The sequence below is a fragment of the Hemitrygon akajei genome, chromosome 7 (genome assembly GCF_048418815.1).
Source record: "Hemitrygon akajei chromosome 7, sHemAka1.3, whole genome shotgun sequence".
Lineage (NCBI taxonomy): Eukaryota > Metazoa > Chordata > Chondrichthyes > Myliobatiformes > Dasyatidae > Hemitrygon > Hemitrygon akajei.
In genome coordinates, this window is record NC_133130.1 from 10,316,326 (window position 1) to 10,335,456 (window position 19,131).

Below are 19,131 nucleotides of genomic sequence, written 5' to 3' on the forward strand. Positions count from 1 at the left end.
AATATTTGCATAGAAGAAAAACAATCGCCATCTTTGAATTATCCAATCTATCTTTTGTTATGAAGGATGAACAGCTCTGATGGGCAGAAGGGTCCAGAGTTGCCCCTGTTCCCCCCCCCCCCCCCCCCGGGAGAATCACAAACCGTTACTGTTGCTATGCTGCTCATGAGAGAGAGAGATGTAAGAGAAAACATGCTGGAACTGGAACATCTGCTACAGATAAGAGAGAGATAAAGCAGGGGAGAGAGACTTGTTGATTCACCATATTATGACTTCTGAGAGACTTATGGCTTCTGAGAGGGTTGTTTATCTTAAACCATTCTGATCATTAAAATTCCTCAGTGGACAGCCGGAGTGGGCTGGTTTGATGGACATACCAATTCAAAATTGATTGACACCTGAGACCCCGTGAGTAGGGATAAAAGTGAGGTCTGAGGAGACACCCCTCAGACACACTATTGAGCACAGCTTGAGTGTTGGAATACACGTGAAGGTGTGGGGCATCGGAGACCGAACAAAGGATCAGTCAGTTTAACTCACAGTGTTATAGCAGGGCCGGTGGGGGCTTGTGTGTGTGTCCACTCATGCCAGAGTGACGGGTCCACCACAGAAGGTCGGTCTAGCTGAAGGACAGAGGGGTCATACCTGAATGGCCACAACAACAATGAAACGACGGATCAAGAACGTAAAGGAAGGTTTGCCTGCCTGTAGCTGTTGCTGCTCGCTGGCTCTCTCTCTCTCTCTCTCTCTCCAACGATTACAACACAACAACCAACATCTACCTCAGCACGTATGAACTGAACTGAATTTTATATTCACATATGACAATTCATTATGCCCTAGACATCGATAGAGCTTGTTTATTATTGATTATTATTATACCCACACTTTTAGGTTTATTATTACTAACGTGTATTATCTATATATTTGCATTATTGATACTGATTTGTGTATTTTACTAAAAAGCACTGTTTAAAAATAATACCACCAGACTCCAACGGATTCTTCTTTCTCTGCTGGTTTGACACCCAGTTACGGGGTACGTAACACTTTAAAATGTAAAAAAAAATACAAGCAATTACATAAAAATCTTTACAAAAGCATACGGAACAAAAAAAAAACAGTTAGTTCATTTAAATGCTGCAGAGAAACAAATTCTAGTTCAAAATTCTCTGCAGTCCTTCAACAGTTCTCCCGCTATGTCTTCTGAGGTTAAAACCATCCAAACCAGTCTTCTTCAGAGATAAAAATACATTTTAAGGTAAAGACTTTCTATAACCGTCAAATCTTCCAATTTCACCACTCTTCATGCCACGAGACAACCAAACTGTTGTAGATCATTCAAACTTCAGGCTTCAGATTCGTCATCAGACTCGTCAGACAAAGAGTTAATAAAACACAATGCTTTGGCTGGGTCATCAAAAATACGAGCTCCAGAATTTTTGACAGAAAGCCTTAATTTGGCTGGGTATTCTAACAATGGGAAGAACTTTTTTTGATACGCTAATCTCATAGCTGAGGCGAATCCAGCACGATTCTTGACAATTTTAGGTGGAAAATCTTCAGAAAAGCAAATCTCCGAACCCTGAAGTTGAAAAGAACCTTTGTTTTCTTGCAAGCTTAATAATGTGTTCTTTGTCTCTAAAATGGAGAAGACGCACAACAATATGCCTGTTTTTACCTTCATCCAAAAGATTTAAAGCACCACTTCTGTGAACCGTTTCAGTCTCCGGGAGTTGCGAACAAACCTCCGGAAATAAAGACTGAAACATTTTAGCAAAATAATCCAGTGTGTCAGCAGATTCTGATTTCTCTTTTAATCCAACGATTCGAAAATTATTCCGACGCGACCGAGCTTCCAGGTCCACAATTCCTTGTTGAGCCTTTTCCAAATGAGAAGAAAAGACAGCCACATTTTGACTAACTTCTTTAAAATCAAGGCTCAGGGAATCAATTTTTTCTTCAAATTCCTCTTTTCGTTGAGTTATTTCAGTGCCAATACTGCTGATTTGAGACTCTAATCTCTTCACCCAAGAAGGTTCTTCCAAGAGCTCGTCAGCTTTTTTAGACTTTCCGTTGGCTGGGTCCAGATTTCGCCTGATGCCTCTTAAAGTAGCCATAATTATAACTGCTGCTCTACAGATCCGACTGAATAAAGTTGCAATTTCAAAGTTTAAGTCGGAAAAGGGAGAGATTAAAGGCGGACAGAAAGCGACTGTGAGCAGGAGCAGGAGGTCCGTGAGCAGGAGGTGGCCGGATCAGGACATTTAGAAATTGTTTCAGTCCATTCTTTATGGAAGTAGGAAGCAGGATAAATCTGATCCTGTCTATTCAATGTATTTGGAGTTTCAAAAGCCATTCAATAAGCACAGCTGCAGCACAATTTTAAAGGATTGGCAGGTAGTGGAGACAGACATAAATGGGTCATTTCTGGAGGGAGGAATGTAGGTGTTGAACATTGCCGTTGCCCCATCTGGGCCTGTTCTCAGATGTAGAGGAGGCCCAGGTGCAACCACTAATGCTGGAGGAGTTGCAATAATGCCCACCTCATCGGGGAAGGGCTGTTTCCGGCCCTGGATGGTGGTGAGGGTGGACATGGAAGTGAAGCCACATTTGGAGTTTTGTTTTCAGTTTTGTTGTAGGAAAGGTGTCATTCAATAGAAAAGAGGAGATGGAGGATATTGTCAGGACTCAGGGGACTGAGTTATGGAGAGGGGCTGAGCAGGTTGGGACTTCATTCATTGCAGTAGGAGACTGAGAGGTATATAAAATCACAAGGAGCAGAGATACTCAATGTGCAGAGTCCTTTTCCCAGGATTAGAGAGCACAGGTTTAAGGTTAGAGGGGAGAGATTGAATAGGAACCTGAGGGGCAATGTTTCTATCCAGAGTGGTCAGTATATGAAATGAACTGCCAGAGCAAGTGGTTGAGGCAGGTACATTAATGATATTTAAAAGGGATTGTTTCCATTCCGTTTGACTGTGAATTTGTGACTAGGTTTGGTCTCCAGCAGTTGCAGGGGAAAGTCCCTGGGGATGGGAAGAAATGGGTGGGGAGAGATGGACAGACCAGGAAGTTGTAGACAGAGTGATCCCTGTGGAAAGCAGAAAGGGGTGGGGAGGGGAGGACGTGGTGATTGTAGGATCACGTTGTAGTTGGTGGAAGTAGAGAGGTGTGACATTCCGGAGTCCCGTGTGCTGATTTTTACCAGCAAGAAGCACACACATATTTAATAACCTGCTGCTGCTGAAGAATTATTTTTAGTCACTGGGTGCGTTTGATGATGGCATATTCAGTTGTTTCCTCAGTGACTTCAATTTTTGGAGCTGTCTTCTGCCGTTGGAACTGAATATCAGCATAAAACATCTCTGATTGCTCTGACTGGAACAGAAGAACACAGACGTTTACAGTACTGAAACAATCCACTCACCCCCTGGTTTATATCTGACCCATCCCCACAGGACATTGCTACATTTGGCTACTAAAGACACGGTCTCTGTTGTAACCTCAGGGATCTTAAACACCAGAGATACTGATGATGCAATTAGTTTGAAGCAACACACACACACAATCCTGGAGGAATTCAGTGGATCAGCAGCATCTATGGAGAGGAATAAACAGTCAATGTTTTGGGTTGTGAGCTCTTCATCAGGGCTGGGAAGGAAGAGGGCAGAAGCCAGAATAAAAAGGGTAGAAGGGAGGTGAAGGAACACAAGATGGCAGGTGATAGGTGAGTCCAGGTTCGAGGGGAGGGTGAGAGAGGTGGCAGTGGGGGTTAAGGGATGATGTGAGAAGCTGGAAAGTGATAGGTAGAAGGGGCAAGGGACTGAAGAAGAAGGAATCTGATAGGAAAGGATAGTGATATGAATAAAGGCTGGGGAACCAGGTGTAGGTAATGAGCAGATTATTATGTAATTGACTTCTAGTTCTCTTTGTTCTATTAGGGCTTAATATAACAATCGAAGTAGCAGGTTTGGACCTCATTCCTGATTTCCAAAGGAACTTTGGATTAAAGCATTAGAATCCGAAACCTCCCTTTCATCTCGTACGGTCATCGAGTTGTACGGCAGAGAAATACAGCCATGCTGACCTTTTCCCCATCGACTGAATTCCATTTGTTCCGTATCCCTCTCTGCCTTATCTATTTGAGCGCCTGTTTAAATGTCTCTAAAATTACAGATTGTGTCTGACTCGGGTGTGTTGAAGAACAGAAAGACCTAAGGGTACAAGTACACAATTCCCCGAAGGTGGTGACTCAGGTAGATATGATGGTGAAGAAGGATTTGGCACACCTGCCTTCATTGGTCAGGACATTGAGTGTTTGAGTTGGGCCCTCACAGTTGCTTGGTATAATTGGGAAGGGCTGATGAGGCCAAAGTTGGTGAGTCAAAGTTGCAAAGTTCAAGGGAAATCTATTATCAAAGTACATTTATGTCACCATATACAACCATGAGATTCATTTTTGTGGGCATTCACAGAAAATGCTAAGAAACAAAACAGAGTCAGTGAAAGACCTCACCCAACAGGAAGAAACAAAGAACCAATGTGTAAATTAGAACATGAGGCGAAGAGTCATTGGAAGTGAGTTCATAGCTTGTGGGGACAGTTCAGTGATGGGGCAAGTGACGTTATCCCCATTAGTTCAAGTTTAGAGTTTGAAGGCCCGTAAGATTGAAGATTGAAATCAGTGACTGCAGAGATAGAGGCCCAAAGGTCGAGTCTGTGTATGTGGGATAGGGACTGGAGGTTCAAGTCCTAACATCTGAGAGGTTGAGAGTCTGGGTCAACTGGACACCCAGGGGTTGCCTTTCCTGGGGTTGTCAGTGTGAGAGTCTGGGTCCAAGGACTGGAAGCCTGGGGTTGTTTGCCTGTGTGTGTGAGATGATGAGAGTGTAGATAAGGGGCTTGTTTTGCTGTTGCCTTGCTGCTATTGTGTCATTCAGTGTCTTGTCTGACTGCATCACTGTGTAGTATGGAACCTACAAGGCATCAGACCACAAGACCCTATGGAGGATACTGAAAACTGCCGAGAGGATCACTGGGACCTTCCTCCCCTCTATTTGTGACATTTATCAGGAGTGTTGCAGACAAAGAGCTTGAAGCATTGTTGAGGATCCCCATCACCCCTCCCACAATCTCTTTGACTCTCTACTGTCAGGAAGGAGGTACAGGACAATCAGGACTGGGACTGTCAGACTGGGTATCAGCTTCTTCCCTCAGGCTGTGAGACTAATGAATACCCTGTCACCACTGAGGTCTCGTCACCAGGACAGTGAGCTGTTTATTGTTTACCTGTGCTGTGCTCCACATGCATTCTCAATGATATTTTATTAACGCATTGATCGTAATGTTTGGTTTATGTGCTGTGTGATATATGTGTTGTGGGTGCACCGTGGTCCGGAGGAACAGTGTTTCATTTACTTGTAACAACATACAGTCAGATGACAATAAACTTGAACTTGAACTGAGTTTTGTTGAATGTTGTGGGCTGGTTATGCTGGCGCCGAATATACGGTAATACTTGAGGGCTGCCCCAGCACATCCTTGGTTGTTAATGTATGTTTTGATGCGCATTGATAAATAAATCTGTATGACAAAATATTTCCCTACAAGATTATACCTCATAATAGTTTGGCCCAGAACAGTTTACACGTGGATTTTTAAAAAATTGACATACAGTATGGAATAGGCCCCTGACCCCTCGACCATGAAACTGAGCATGCAGGATTTGTCCAGAATTTTGTGTGTATCATTCAGAGTTCAGTCCCTGTCTCTGTTTACAAAATGATATTAATGTTATGGGAACAGTTCAGAGAAGTTAAACAGGATAAAACTGTGAATGGGCATGTTGTCTCAGCAGGAAAGAGGGGGGCACACTAGGCAAGTTTCAGTTTAGAAGAGAGAAGGATTTTGACAGGCAAGATGTTCCTTTGAATGTGACTCAAAATCACTCAGCCCAACACTGAACAGATTCCATAATCAATAGACACATTTTCAAGGACTCTACAACTCATGTTCTCAATATTTATTGCTTAGTTATTATTATCATTATTATTATTTTCCTCCTCTTATATTATTTCCACTGTTTGCTGTATTTTGGACTTTGGTTGTTTGTCCATCTTGTTGTCTGTGGTTTGTCATCTTTGTATTTACTGTGAATGGCCACCTGAAAGTGAATTTCAGGGCTGTTATGGAACAGATGTGTACTTGGAAAATAAATTAATTTTGAAGGAAATTCTAGAATTAGCATCACTTGTTAAAATAAGAGTAGTCCATTCTGTGAACAGCACACGGACAGTCCCTTTGGCCCATCGAGTCCATGCTGAAACAATTTAAATTGCCTCCACCCACAAACCTGCTCCACACGGGATCATAGCTTTCCATACCCTTGTCATCCATGTACCTATCCAAACTTCTGTGAAACCACCTTCAACAAGTTATGGATCTGTATTCCCAGATCCTTTTGTTCTATCATATTCCTCAGTGCCCGATCATTCAGAGTGCAAGACCCATCCTGGTTGGTCTGACTGAAGTGCAAAACCTCGCTTGTCTGCACAGAATTCCGTCCGCCATTTTTCAGCACATTTTTCCAGCTGACATGGATCCTTCTGCAAGCCAATACAACTTTCCTCACTGTCTACTATACACCCAAACTTGGTGTCAAATTTGCCGATCCAGTTTATCATCCAGATCATTGATACAGATGGCAAACAACAAAGGAACCAGCTCTGATCCCTGCTACACACCACTCGTCACAGGCCTCCAGTCAAAGAGGCAACCATCTGCTACCACTCTCTGGCTTTGATCAGCAGCCAGTTTGGACATTGGAAGTTTGGAGAGGAGGGGACTTCAATTAGATCTGCTGCTCGAGGATAAAAGGCAATAGTGGGTCATAACAGAGAAAAAGAGCGTTAACCAGCAACTATTCAGCATTTGGGATTGATCAGTAAGAGCAATTTAAAGGAAGGCAGGGGAAGCACAGTGGCTGTTGTTGCAGCATCCGCCAGTCAGATTGGGCAGGGTCAGAGTGGTCAGGGTCAGAGTGGGTAGTGTCTGAGTGGGCAGGGTCAGATTGGTCAGGGTCAGAGTGGGCAGTGTCTGAGTGGGCAGAGTCAGATTGGGCAGTGTCTGAGTGGGCAGTGTCTGAGTGGGCAGGGTCAGAGTGGGCAGTGTCTGAGTGGTCAGGGTCAGAGTGGGCAGGGTCAGAGTGGGCAGGGTCGGAGTGGGCAGGGTCAGAGTGGTCAGGGTCAGAGTGGGGCAGGGTCAGAGTGGACAGGGTCAGAGTGGTCAGGGTCAGAGTGGGGCAGGGTCAGAGTGGACAGGGTCTGAGTGGGCAGGGTCAGAGTGGGCAGTGTCTGAGTGGGCAGTGTCTGAATGGGCAGTGTCTGAGTGATCAGGGTCAGAGTGGGCAGGGTCAGAGTGGGCAGGGTCAGAGTGGGTAGTGTCTGAGTGGGCAGGGTCAGATTGGTCAGGGTCAGAGTGGGCAGTGTCTGAGTGGGCAGAGTCAGATTGGGCAGTGTCTGAGTGGGCAGTGTCTGAGTGGGCAGGGTCAGAGTGGGCAGTGTCTGAGTGGTCAGGGTCAGAGTGGGCAGGGTCAGAGTGGGCAGGGTCGGAGTGGGCAGGGTCAGAGTGGTCAGGGTCAGAGTGGGGCAGGGTCAGAGTGGACAGGGTCAGAGTGGTCAGGGTCAGAGTGGGGCAGGGTCAGAGTGGACAGGGTCTGAGTGGGCAGGGTCAGAGTGGGCAGTGTCTGAGTGGGCAGTGTCTGAATGGGCAGTGTCTGAGTGATCAGGGTCAGAGTGGGCAGGGTCAGAGTGGGCAGGGTCTGAGTGGGCAGTGTCTGAGTGGGCAAGGTCAGATTGGGCAGTGTCTGAGTGGGAGGTGTCTGAGTGGGCAGGGTCAGAATGGGCAGGGTCAGAGTGGGCAAGGTCAGCGCGGGAGCCTGTCAAGGTGGGCAGGGTCAGAGTGGTCAGGGTCAGAGTGGACAGGGTCAGAGTGGTCAGGGTCAGAGTGGGCAGGGTCAGAGTGGGCAGGGTCAGAGTGGTCAGGGTCAGAGTGGGCAGTGTCTGAGTGGGCAGTGTCAGAGTGGTCAGGGTCAGAGTGGGCAGGGTCAGAGTGGGCAGGGTCAGAGTGGTCAGGGTCAGAGTGGGCAGGGTCAGAGTGGGCAGGGTCAGAGTGGTCAGGGTCAGAGTGGGGCAGGGTCAGAGTGGACAGGGTCTGAGTGGGCAGGGTCAGAGTGGGGCAGGGTCAGAGTGGACAGGGTCTGAGTGGGCAGGGTCAGAGTGGTCAGGGTCAGAGTGGGCAGTGTCTGAGTGGGCAGTGTCTGAGTGGTCAGGGTCAGAGTGGGCAGGGTCAGAGTGGTCAGGGTCAGAGTGGGCAGGGTCTGAGTGGGCAGGGTCAGAGTGGGCAAGGTCAGCGTGGGAGCCTGTCAGGGTGGGCAGGGTCAGAGTGGGCAGGGGCAGAGTGGGCAAGGTCAGCGTGGGCAAGGTCAGATTGGTCAGGGTCAGAGTGGGTAGGGTCAGAGTGGGGCAGGGTCAGAGTGGGCATGGTCAGAGTGGGCAGGGTCAGAGTGGGCAAGGTCAGTGTGGGAGCCTGTCAGAGTGGGCAGGGTCAGAGTGGGCAGGGACAGAGTGGGCAAGGTCACCGTGGGCAAGGTCAGATTGGTCAGGGTCAGAGTGGGTAGGGTCAGTGTGGGGCAGGGTCAGAGTGGGCATGGTCAGAGTGGGCAGGGTCAGAGTGGGCAAGGTCAGCGTGGTAGCCTGTCAGGGTGGGCAGGGTCAGAGTGGTCAGGGTCTGAGTGGTCAGGGTCAGAGTGGACAGGGTCTGAGTGGGTAGGGTCCGAGTGGGCAGGGTCAGAGTGGGCAGGGTCTGAGTGGTCAGGGTCAGAGTGGGCAGGGTCTGAGTGGGCAGGGTCAGAGTGATCAGGATCTGAGTGGGCAGGGTCAGAGTGGTCAGGGTCAGAGTGGCCAGGGTCAGAGTGGCCAGGGTCAGAGTGGTCTGCGTCTGAGTGGGCAGGGTCTGAGTGCTCAGGGTCTGAGTGGTCTGAGTGGTCAGGGTCTGAGTGGTCAGGGTCAGAGTGGGCTGGGTCAGAGTGGGCAGGGTCAGAGTGGGCAGGGTCAGAGTGGGCAGGATCTGAGTGGGCAGGGTCAGAGTGGACAGGGTCAGAGTGGTCAGGGTCAGAGTGGTCAGGGTCTGAGTGGGCAGGGTCAGAGTGGTCAGGGTCAGAGTGGTCTGAGTGGCCAGAGTCAGAGTGGTCAGGGTCAGAGAGGGCAGGGTCAGAGTGGGCAAGGTCAGCGCGGGAGCCTGTCAGGGTGGGCAGGGTCAGAGTGGTCAGGGTCAGAGTGGGCAGTGTCTGAGTGGTCAGGGTCAGAGTGGGCAGGGTCAGAGTGGGCAGTGTCTGAGTGGTCAAGGTCAGAGTGGGCAGGGTCAGAGTGGGCAGGGTCAGAGTGGTCAGGGTCAGAGTGGGGCAGGGTCAGAGTGGACAGGGTCAGAGTGGTCAGGGTCAGAGTGGGGCAGGGTCAGAGTGGACAGGGTCTGAGTGGTCAGGGTCAGAGTGGTCAGGGTCAGAGTGGGCAGTGTCAGTGGGCAGTGTCTGAGTGGTCAGGGTCTGAGTGGGCAGGGTCAGAGTGGTCAGGGTCAGAGTGGTCTGAGTGGCCAGAGTCAGAGTGGTCAGGGTCAGAGAGGGCAGGGTCAGAGTGGGCAAGGTCAGCGCGGGAGCCTGTCAGGGTGGGCAGGGTCAGAGTGGTCAGGGTCAGAGTGGGCAGTGTCTGAGTGGTCAGGGTCAGAGTGGGCAGGGTCAGAGTGGGCAGTGTCTGAGTGGTCAGGGTCAGAGTGGGCAGGGTCAGAGTGGGCAGGGTCAGAGTGGTCAGGGTCAGAGTGGGGCAGGGTCAGAGTGGACAGGGTCAGAGTGGTCAGGGTCAGAGTGGGCAGGGTCAGAGTGGGCAAGGTCAGCGCGGGAGCCTGTCAGGGTGGGCAGGGTCAGAGTGGTCAGGGTCAGAGTGGGCAGTGTCTGAGTGGTCAGGGTCAGAGTGGGCAGGGTCAGAGTGGGCAGTGTCTGAGTGGTCAGGGTCAGAGTGGGCAGGGTCAGAGTGGGCAGGGTCAGAGTGGTCAGGGTCAGAGTGGGGCAGGGTCAGAGTGGACAGGGTCAGAGTGGTCAGGGTCAGAGTGGGGCAGGGTCAGAGTGGACAGGGTCTGAGTGGTCAGGGTCAGAGTGGTCAGGGTCAGAGTGGGCAGTGTCTGAGTGGGCAGTGTCTGAGTGGTCAGGGTCTGAGTGGGCAGGATCAGAGTGGGCAGGGTCTGAGGGGGCAGGGTCAGAGTGGGCAAGGTCAGCGTGGGAGCCTGTCAGGGTGGGCAGGGTCAGAGTGGGCAGGGGCAGAGTGGGCAAGGTCAGCGTGGGCAAGGTCAGATTGGTCAGGGTCAGAGTGTGTAGGGTCAGAGTGGGGCAGGGTCAGAGTGGGCATGGTCAGAGTGGGCAGGGTCAGAGTGGGCAAGGTCAGCATGATAGCCTGTCAGGATGGGCAGGGTCAGAGTGGTCAGGGTCAGAGTGGGCAGGGTCAGAGTGGGCAGGGTCTGAGTGGTCAGGGTCAGAGTGGGCAGGGTCTGAGTGGGCAGGGTCTGAGTGGGCAGGGTCAGAGTGGGCAAGGTCAGAGTGGTCAGGGTCTGAGTGGGCAGGGTCAGAGTGGGCAGGGTCAGAGTGGGCAAGGTCAGCGTGGGAGCCTGTCAGGGTGGGCAGGGTCAGAGTGGGCAGGGGAAGAGTGGGCAAGGTCAGCGTGGGCAAGGTCAGATTGGTCAGGGTCAGAGTGTGTAGGGTCAGAGTGGGGCAGGGTCAGCGTGGGCATGGTCAGAGTGGGCAGGGTCAGAGTGGGCAAGGTCAGTGTGGGAGCCTGTCAGAGTGGGCAGGGGCAGAGTGGGCAAGGTCAGCGTGGGCAAGGTCAGATTGGTCAGGGTCAGAGTGGGTAGGGTCAGTGTGGGGCAGGGTCAGAGTGGGCATGGTCAGAGTGGGCAAGGTCAGCATGGTAGCCTGTCAGGATGGGCAGGGTCAGAGTGGTCAGGGTCAGAGTGGGCAGGGTCAGAGTGGGCAGGGTCTGAGTGGGCAGGGTCTGAGTGGGCAGGGTCAGAGTGGGCAAGGTCAGAGTGGTCAGGGTCTGAGTGGGCAAGGTCAGAGTGGGCAGGGTCAGAGTGGGCAAGGTCAGCGTGGGAGCCTGTCAGGGTGGGCAGGGTCAGAGTGGGCAGGGGAAGAGTGGGCAAGGTCAGCGTGGGCAAGGTCAGATTGGTCAGGGTCAGAGTGTGTAGGGTCAGAGTGGGGCAGGGTCAGCGTGGGCATGGTCAGAGTGGGCAGGGTCAGAGTGGGCAAGGTCAGTGTGGGAGCCTGTCAGAGTGGGCAGGGGCAGAGTGGGCAAGGTCAGCGTGGGCAAGGTCAGATTGGTCAGGGTCAGAGTGGGTAGGGTCAGTGTGGGGCAGGGTCAGAGTGGGCATTGTCAGAGTGGGCAGGGTCAGAGTGGGCAAGGTCAGAGTGGGCAGGGTCAGAGTGGTCAGGGTCAGAGTGGACAGGGTCAGAGTGGTCAGGGTCAGAGTGGGCAGGGTCAGAGTGGGCAGGGTCAGAGTGGTCAGGGTCAGAGTGGGCAGTGTCTGAGTGGGCAGTGTCAGAGTGGTCAGGGTCAGAGTGGGCAGGGTCAGAGTGGGCAGTGTCTGAGTGGTCAGGGTCAGAGTGGGCAGGGTCAGAGTGGTCAGGGTCAGAGTGGGGCAGGGTCAGAGTGGACAGGGTCTGAGTGGGCAGGGTCAGAGTGGGGCAGGGTCAGAGTGGACAGGGTCTGAGTGGGCAGGGTCAGAGTGGTCAGGGTCAGAGTGGGCAGTGTCTGAGTGGGCAGTGTCTGAGTGGTCAGGGTCAGAGTGGGCAGGGTCTGAGTGGTCAGGGTCTGAGTGGGCAGGGTCAGAGTGGGCAGGGTCTGAGTGGGCAGGGTCAGAGTGGGCAAGGTCAGCGTGGGAGCCTGTCAGGGTGGGCAGGGTCAGAGTGGGCAGGGGCAGAGTGGGCAAGGTCAGCGTGGGCAAGGTCAGAGTGGTCAGGGTCTGAGTGGGCAGGGTCAGAGTGGGCAGGGTCTGAGTGGGAGCCTGTCAGTGTGGGCAGGGTCAGAGTGGGCAGGGACAGAGTGGGCAAGGTCAGCGTGGGCAAGGTCAGATTGGTCAGGGTCAGAGTGGGTAGGGTCAGTGTGGGGCAGGGTCAGAGTGGGCATGGTCAGAGTGGGCAGGGTCAGAGTGGGCAAGGTCAGCGTGGTAGCCTGTCAGGGTGGGCAGGGTCAGAGTGGTCAGGGTCTGAGTGGTCAGGGTCAGAGTGGACAGGGTCTGAGTGGGTAGGGTCCGAGTGGGCAGGGTCAGAGTGGGCAGGGTCTGAGTGGTCAGGGTCAGAGTGGGCAGGGTCTGAGTGGGCAGGGTCAGAGTGATCAGGATCTGAGTGGGCAGGGTCAGAGTGGTCAGGGTCAGAGTGGCCAGGGTCAGAGTGGCCAGGGTCAGAGTGGTCTGCGTCTGAGTGGGCAGGGTCTGAGTGCTCAGGGTCTGAGTGGTCTGAGTGGTCAGGGTCTGAGTGGTCAGGGTCAGAGTGGGCTGGGTCAGAGTGGGCAGGGTCAGAGTGGGCAGGGTCAGAATGGGCAGGATCTGAGTGGGCAGGGTCAGAGTGGACAGGGTCAGAGTGGTCAGGGTCAGAGTGGTCAGGGTCTGAGTGGGCAGGGTCAGAGTGGTCAGGGTCAGAGTGGTCTGAGTGGCCAGAGTCAGAGTGGTCAGGGTCAGAGAGGGCAGGGTCAGAGTGGGCAAGGTCAGCGCGGGAGCCTGTCAGGGTGGGCAGGGTCAGAGTGGTCAGGGTCAGAGTGGGCAGTGTCTGAGTGGTCAGGGTCAGAGTGGGCAGGGTCAGAGTGGGCAGTGTCTGAGTGGTCAAGGTCAGAGTGGGCAGGGTCAGAGTGGGCAGGGTCAGAGTGGTCAGGGTCAGAGTGGGGCAGGGTCAGAGTGGACAGGGTCAGAGTGGTCAGGGTCAGAGTGGGGCAGGGTCAGAGTGGACAGGGTCTGAGTGGTCAGGGTCAGAGTGGTCAGGGTCAGAGTGGGCAGTGTCAGTGGGCAGTGTCTGAGTGGTCAGGGTCTGAGTGGGCAGGATCAGAGTGGGCAGTGTCTGAGTGGTCAGGGTCAGAGTGGGCAAGGTCAGCGTGGGAGCCTGTCAGGGTGGGCAGGGTCAGAGTGGGCAGGGGAAGAGTGGGCAAGGTCAGCGTGGGCAAGGTCAGATTGGTCAGGGTCAGAGTGTGTAGGGTCAGAGTGGGGCAGGGTCAGCGTGGGCATGGTCAGAGTGGGCAGGGTCAGAGTGGGCAAGGTCAGTGTGGGAGCCTGTCAGAGTGGGCAGGGGCAGAGTGGGCAAGGTCAGCGTGGGCAAGGTCAGATTGGTCAGGGTCAGAGTGGGTAGGGTCAGTGTGGGGCAGGGTCAGAGTGGGCATGGTCAGAGTGGGCAAGGTCAGCATGGTAGCCTGTCAGGATGGGCAGTGTCAGAGTGGTCAGGGTCAGAGTGGGCAGGGTCAGAGTGGGCAGGGTCTGAGTGGTCAGGGTCAGAGTGGGCAGGGTCTGAGTGGGCAGGGTCTGAGTGGGCAGGGTCAGAGTGGGCAAGGTCAGAGTGGTCAGGGTCTGAGTGGGCAGGGTCAGAGTGGGCAGGGTCAGAGTGGGCAAGGTCAGCGTGGGAGCCTGTCAGGGTGGGCAGGGTCAGAGTGGGCAGGGGAAGAGTGGGCAAGGTCAGCGTGGGCAAGGTCAGATTGGTCAGGGTCAGAGTGTGTAGGGTCAGAGTGGGGCAGGGTCAGCGTGGGCATGGTCAGAGTGGGCAGGGTCAGAGTGGGCAAGGTCAGTGTGGGAGCCTGTCAGAGTGGGCAGGGGCAGAGTGGGCAAGGTCAGCGTGGGCAAGGTCAGATTGATCAGGGTCAGAGTGGGTAGGGTCAGTGTGGGGCAGGGTCAGAGTGGGCATTGTCAGAGTGGGCAGGGTCAGAGTGGGCAAGGTCAGCGTGGTAGCCTGTCAGGATGGGCAGGGTCAGAGTGGTCAGGGTCAGAGTGGGCAGCGTCAGAGTGGGCAGGGTCTGAGTGGTCAGGGTCAGAGAGGGCAGGGTCTGAGTGGGCAGCGTCTGAGTGGGCAGGGTCAGAGTGGGCAAGGTCAGCGTGAGAGCCTGTCAGGGTGGGCAGGGTCAGAGTGGGCAGGGGCAGAGTGGGCAAGGTCAGCGTGGGCAAGGTCAGATTGGTCAGGGTCAGAGTGTGTAGGGTCAGAGTGGGGCAGGGTCAGCGTGGGCATGGTCAGAGTAGGCAGGGTCAGAGTGGGCAAGGTCAGTGTGGGAGCCTGTCAGAGTGGGCAGGGGCAGAGTGGGCAAGGTCAGCGTGGGCAAGGTCAGATTGGTCAGGGTCAGAGTGGGTAGGGTCAGTGTGGGGCAGGGTCAGAGTGGGCATGGTCAGAGTGGGCAGGGTCAGAGTGGGCAAGGTCAGCGTGGTAGCCTGTCAGGATGGGCAGGGTCAGAGTGGTCAGGGTCAGAGTGGGCAGGGTCAGAGTGGGCAGGGTCTGAGTGGTCAGGGTCAGAGAGGGCAGGGTCTGAGTGGGCAGGGTCAGAGTGGTCAGGGTCAGAGTGGCCAGGGTCAGAGTGGGTAGGGTCAGTGTGGGGCAGGGTCAGAGTGGGCATGGTCAGAGTGGGCAGGGTCTGAGTGGGAGCCTGTCAGAGTGGGCAGGGTCAGAGTGGGCAGGGACAGAGTGGGCAAGGTCAGCGTGGGCAAGGTCAGATTGGTCAGGGTCAGAGTGGGTAGGGTCAGTGTGGGGCAGGGTCAGAGTGGGCATGGTCAGAGTGGGCAGGGTCAGAGTGGGCAAGGTCAGCGTGGTAGCCTGTCAGGGTGGGCAGGGTCAGAGTGGTCAGGGTCTGAGTGGTTAGGGTCAGAGTGGACAGGGTCTGAGTGGGTAGGGTCCGAGTGGGCAGGGTCAGAGTGGGCAGGGTCTGAGTGGTCAGGGTCAGAGTGGGCATGGTCTGAGTGGGCAGGGTCAGAGTGATCAGGATCTGAGTGGGCAGGGTCAGAGTGGTCAGGGTCAGAGTGGCCAGGGTCAGAGTGGCCAGGGTCAGAGTGGTCTGCGTCTGAGTGGGCAGGGTCTGAGTGCTCAGGGTCTGAGTGGTCTGAGTGGTCAGGGTCTGAGTGGTCAGGGTCAGAGTGGGCTGGGTCAGAGTGGGCAGGGTCAGAGCGGGCAGGGTCAGAGTGGGCAGGATCTGAGTGGGCAGGGTCAGAGTGGACAGGGTCAGAGTGGTCAGGGTCAGAGTGGTCAGGGTCTGAGTGGTCTGAGTGGCCAGAGTCAGAGTGGTCAGGGTCAGAGAGGGCAGGGTCAGAGTGGGCAAGGTCAGCGCGGGAGCCTGTCAGGGTGGGCAGGGTCAGAGTGGTCAGGGTCAGAATGGGCAGTGTCTGAGTGGTCAGGGTCAGAGTGGGCAGGGTCAGAGTGGGCAGTGTCTGAGTGGTCAAGGTCAGAGTGGGCAGGGTCAGAGTGGGCAGGGTCAGAGTGGTCAGGGTCAGAGTGGGGCAGGGTCAGAGTGGACAGGGTCAGAGTGGTCAGGGTCAGAGTGGGGCAGGGTCAGAGTGGACAGGGTCTGAGTGGTCAGGGTCAGAGTGGTCAGGGTCAGAGTGGGCAGTGTCAGTGGGCAGTGTCTGAGTGGTCAGGGTCTGAGTGGGCAGGATCAGAGTGGGCAGTGTCTGAGTGGTCAGGGTCAGAGTGGGCAAGGTCAGCGTGGGAGCCTGTCAGGGTGGGCAGGGTCAGAGTGGGCAGGGGAAGAGTGGGCAAGGTCAGCGTGGGCAAGGTCAGATTGGTCAGGGTCAGAGTGTGTAGGGTCAGAGTGGGGCAGGGTCAGCGTGGGCATGGTCAGAGTGGGCAGGGTCAGAGTGGGCAAGGTCAGTGTGGGAGCCTGTCAGAGTGGGCAGGGGCAGAGTGGGCAAGGTCAGCGTGGGCAAGGTCAGATTGGTCAGGGTCAGAGTGGGTAGGGTCAGTGTGGGGCAGGGTCAGAGTGGGCATGGTCAGAGTGGGCAAGGTCAGCATGGTAGCCTGTCAGGATGGGCAGTGTCAGAGTGGTCAGGGTCAGAGTGGGCAGGGTCAGAGTGGGCAGGGTCTGAGTGGTCAGGGTCAGAGTGGGCAGGGTCTGAGTGGGCAGGGTCTGAGTGGGCAGGGTCAGAGTGGGCAAGGTCAGAGTGGTCAGGGTCTGAGTGGGCAGGGTCAGAGTGGGCAGGGTCAGAGTGGGCAAGGTCAGCGTGGGAGCCTGTCAGGGTGGGCAGGGTCAGAGTGGGCAGGGGAAGAGTGGGCAAGGTCAGCGTGGGCAAGGTCAGATTGGTCAGGGTCAGAGTGTGTAGGGTCAGAGTGGGGCAGGGTCAGCGTGGGCATGGTCAGAGTGGGCAGGGTCAGAGTGGGCAAGGTCAGTGTGGGAGCCTGTCAGAGTGGGCAGGGGCAGAGTGGGCAAGGTCAGCGTGGGCAAGGTCAGATTGGTCAGGGTCAGAGTGGGTAGGGTCAGTGTGGGGCAGGGTCAGAGTGGGCATTGTCAGAGTGGGCAGGGTCAGAGTGGGCAAGGTCAGCGTGGTAGCCTGTCAGGATGGGCAGGGTCAGAGTGGTCAGGGTCAGAGAGGGCAGGGTCTGAGTGGTCAGGGTCAGAGAGGGCAGGGTCTGAGTGGGCAGGGTCTGAGTGGGCAGGGTCAGAGTGGGCAAGGTCAGCGTGGGAGCCTGTCAGGGTGGGCAGGGTCAGAGTGGGCAGGGGCAGAGTGGGCAAGGTCAGCGTGGGCAAGGTCAGATTGGTCAGGGTCAGAGTGTGTAGGGTCAGAGTGGGGCAGGGTCAGCGTGGGCATGGTCAGAGTAGGCAGGGTCAGAGTGGGCAAGGTCAGTGTGGGAGCCTGTCAGAGTGGGCAGGGGCAGAGTGGGCAAGGTCAGCGTGGGCAAGGTCAGATTGGTCAGGGTCAGAGTGGGTAGGGTCAGTGTGGGGCAGGGTCAGAGTGGGCATGGTCAGAGTGGGCAGGGTCAGAGTGGGCAAGGTCAGCGTGGTAGCCTGTCAGGATGGGCAGGGTCAGAGTGGTCAGGGTCAGAGTGGGCAGGGTCAGAGTGGGCAGGGTCTGAGTGGTCAGGGTCAGAGAGGGCAGGGTCTGAGTGGGCAGGGTCAGAGTGGTCAGGGTCAGAGTGGCCAGGGTCAGAGTGGGTAGGGTCAGTGTGGGGCAGGGTCAGAGTGGGCATGGTCAGAGTGGGCAAGGTCAGCTTGGTAGCCTGTCAGGATGGGCAGGGTCAGAGTGGGCAGGGTCAGAGTGGGCAAGGTCAGTGTGGGAGCCTGTCAGAGTGGGCAGGGGTAGAGTGGGCAAGGTCAGAGTGGTCAGGGTCTGAGTGGGCAGGGTCAGAGTGGGCAGGGTCAGAGTGGGCAAGGTCAGCGTGGGAGCCTGTCAGGGTGGGCAGGGTCAGAGTGGGCAGGGGAAGAGTGGGCAAGGTCAGCGTGGGCAAGGTCAGATTGGTCAGGGTCAGAGTGTGTAGGGTCAGATTGGGGCAGGGTCAGCGTGGGCATGGTCAGAGAGGGCAGGGTCAGAGTGGGCAAGGTCAGTGTGGGAGCCTGTCAGAGTGGGCAGGGGCAGAGTGGGCAAGGTCAGCGTGGGCAAGGTCAGATTGGTCAGGGTCAGAGTGGGTAGGGTCAGTGTGGGGCAGGGTCAGAGTGGGCATGGTCAGAGTGGGCAAGGTCAGCATGGTAGCCTGTCAGGATGGGCAGGGTCAGAGTGGTCAGGGTCAGAGTGGGCAGGGTCAGAGTGGGCAGGGTCTGAGTGGTCAGGGTCAGAGTGGGCAGGGTCTGAGTGGGCAGGGTCTGAGTGGGCAGGGTCAGAGTGGGCAAGGTCAGAGTGGTCAGGGTCTGAGTGGGCAGGGTCAGAATGGGCAGGGTCAGAGTGGGCAAGGTCAGCGTGGGAGCCTGTCAGGGTGGGCAGGGTCAGAGTGGGCAGGGGAAGAGTGGGCAAGGTCAGCGTGGGCAAGGTCAGATTGGTCAGGGTCAGAGTGTGTAGGGTCAGAGTGGGGCAGGGTCAGCGTGGGCATGGTCAGAGTGGGCAGGGTCAGAGTGGGCAAGGTCAGTGTGGGAGCCTGTCAGAGTGGGCAGGGGCAGAGTGGGCAAGGTCAGCGTGGGCAAGGTCAGATTGGTCAGGGTCAGAGTGGGTAGGGTCAGTGTGGGGCAGGGTCAGAGTGGGCATTGTCAGAGTGGGCAGGGTCAGAGTGGGCAAGGTCAGCGTGGTAGCCTGTCAGGATGGGCAGGGTCAGAGTGGTCAGGGTCAGAGTGGGCAGCGTCAGAGTGGGCAGGGTCTGAGTGGTCAGGGTCAGAGAGTGCAGGGTCTGAGTGGGCAGGGTCTGAGTGGGCAGGGTCAGAGTGGGCAAGGTCAGCGTGGGAGCCTGTCAGGGTGGGCAGGGTCAGAGTGGGCAGGGGCAGAGTGGGCAAGGTCAGCGTGGGCAAGGTCAGATTGGTCAGGGTCAGAGTGTGTAGGGTCAGAGTGGGGCAGGGTCAGCGTGGGCATGGTCAGAGTAGGCAGGGTCAGAGTGGGCAAGGTCAGTGTGGGAGCCTGTCAGAGTGGGCAGGGGCAGAGTGGGCAAGGTCAGCGTGGGCAAGGTCAGATTGGTCAGGGTCAGAGTGGGTAGGGTCAGTGTGGGGCAGGGTCAGAGTGGGCATGGTCAGAGTGGGCAGGGTCAGAGTGGGCAAGGTCAGCGTGGTAGCCTGTCAGGATGGGCAGGGTCAGAGTGGTCAGGGTCAGAGTGGGCAGGGTCTGAGTGGTCAGGGTCAGAGAGGGCAGGGTCTGAGTGGGCAGGGTCAGAGTGGTCAGGGTCAGAGTGGCCAGGGTCAGAGTGGGTAGGGTCAGTGTGGGGCAGGGTCAGAGTGGGCATGGTCAGAGTGGGCATGGTCAGAGTGGGCAGGGTCAGAGTGGGCAAGGTCAGCGTGGTAGCCTGTCAGGGTGGGCAGGGTCAGAGTGGTCAGGGTCTGAGTGGTCAGGGTCAGAGTGGACAGGGTCTGAGTGGGTAGGGTCCGAGTGGGCAGGGTCAGAGTGGGCAGGGTCTGAGTGGTCAGGGTCAGAGTGGGCAGGGTCTGAGTGGGCAGGGTCAGAGTGATCAGG

At 55.8% G+C, this 19,131-nt stretch overlaps 1 protein-coding gene across 1 annotated transcript in view; it reads right to left on the minus strand.

Annotated features, from left to right (window-relative positions):
* Positions 1-2,252: 2,252 nt before the first annotated feature.
* Positions 2,253-19,131, minus strand: part of LOC140729955 (uncharacterized) — a 74,023-nt gene continuing 57,144 nt past the window's right edge. The window contains exon 6 of the mRNA XM_073050126.1: positions 2,253-3,381. Within this exon, the coding sequence (XP_072906227.1) occupies positions 3,265-3,381 (117 nt within the window). The 3' untranslated portion in view covers positions 2,253-3,264. The remainder of the gene's footprint in view (positions 3,382-19,131) is intronic.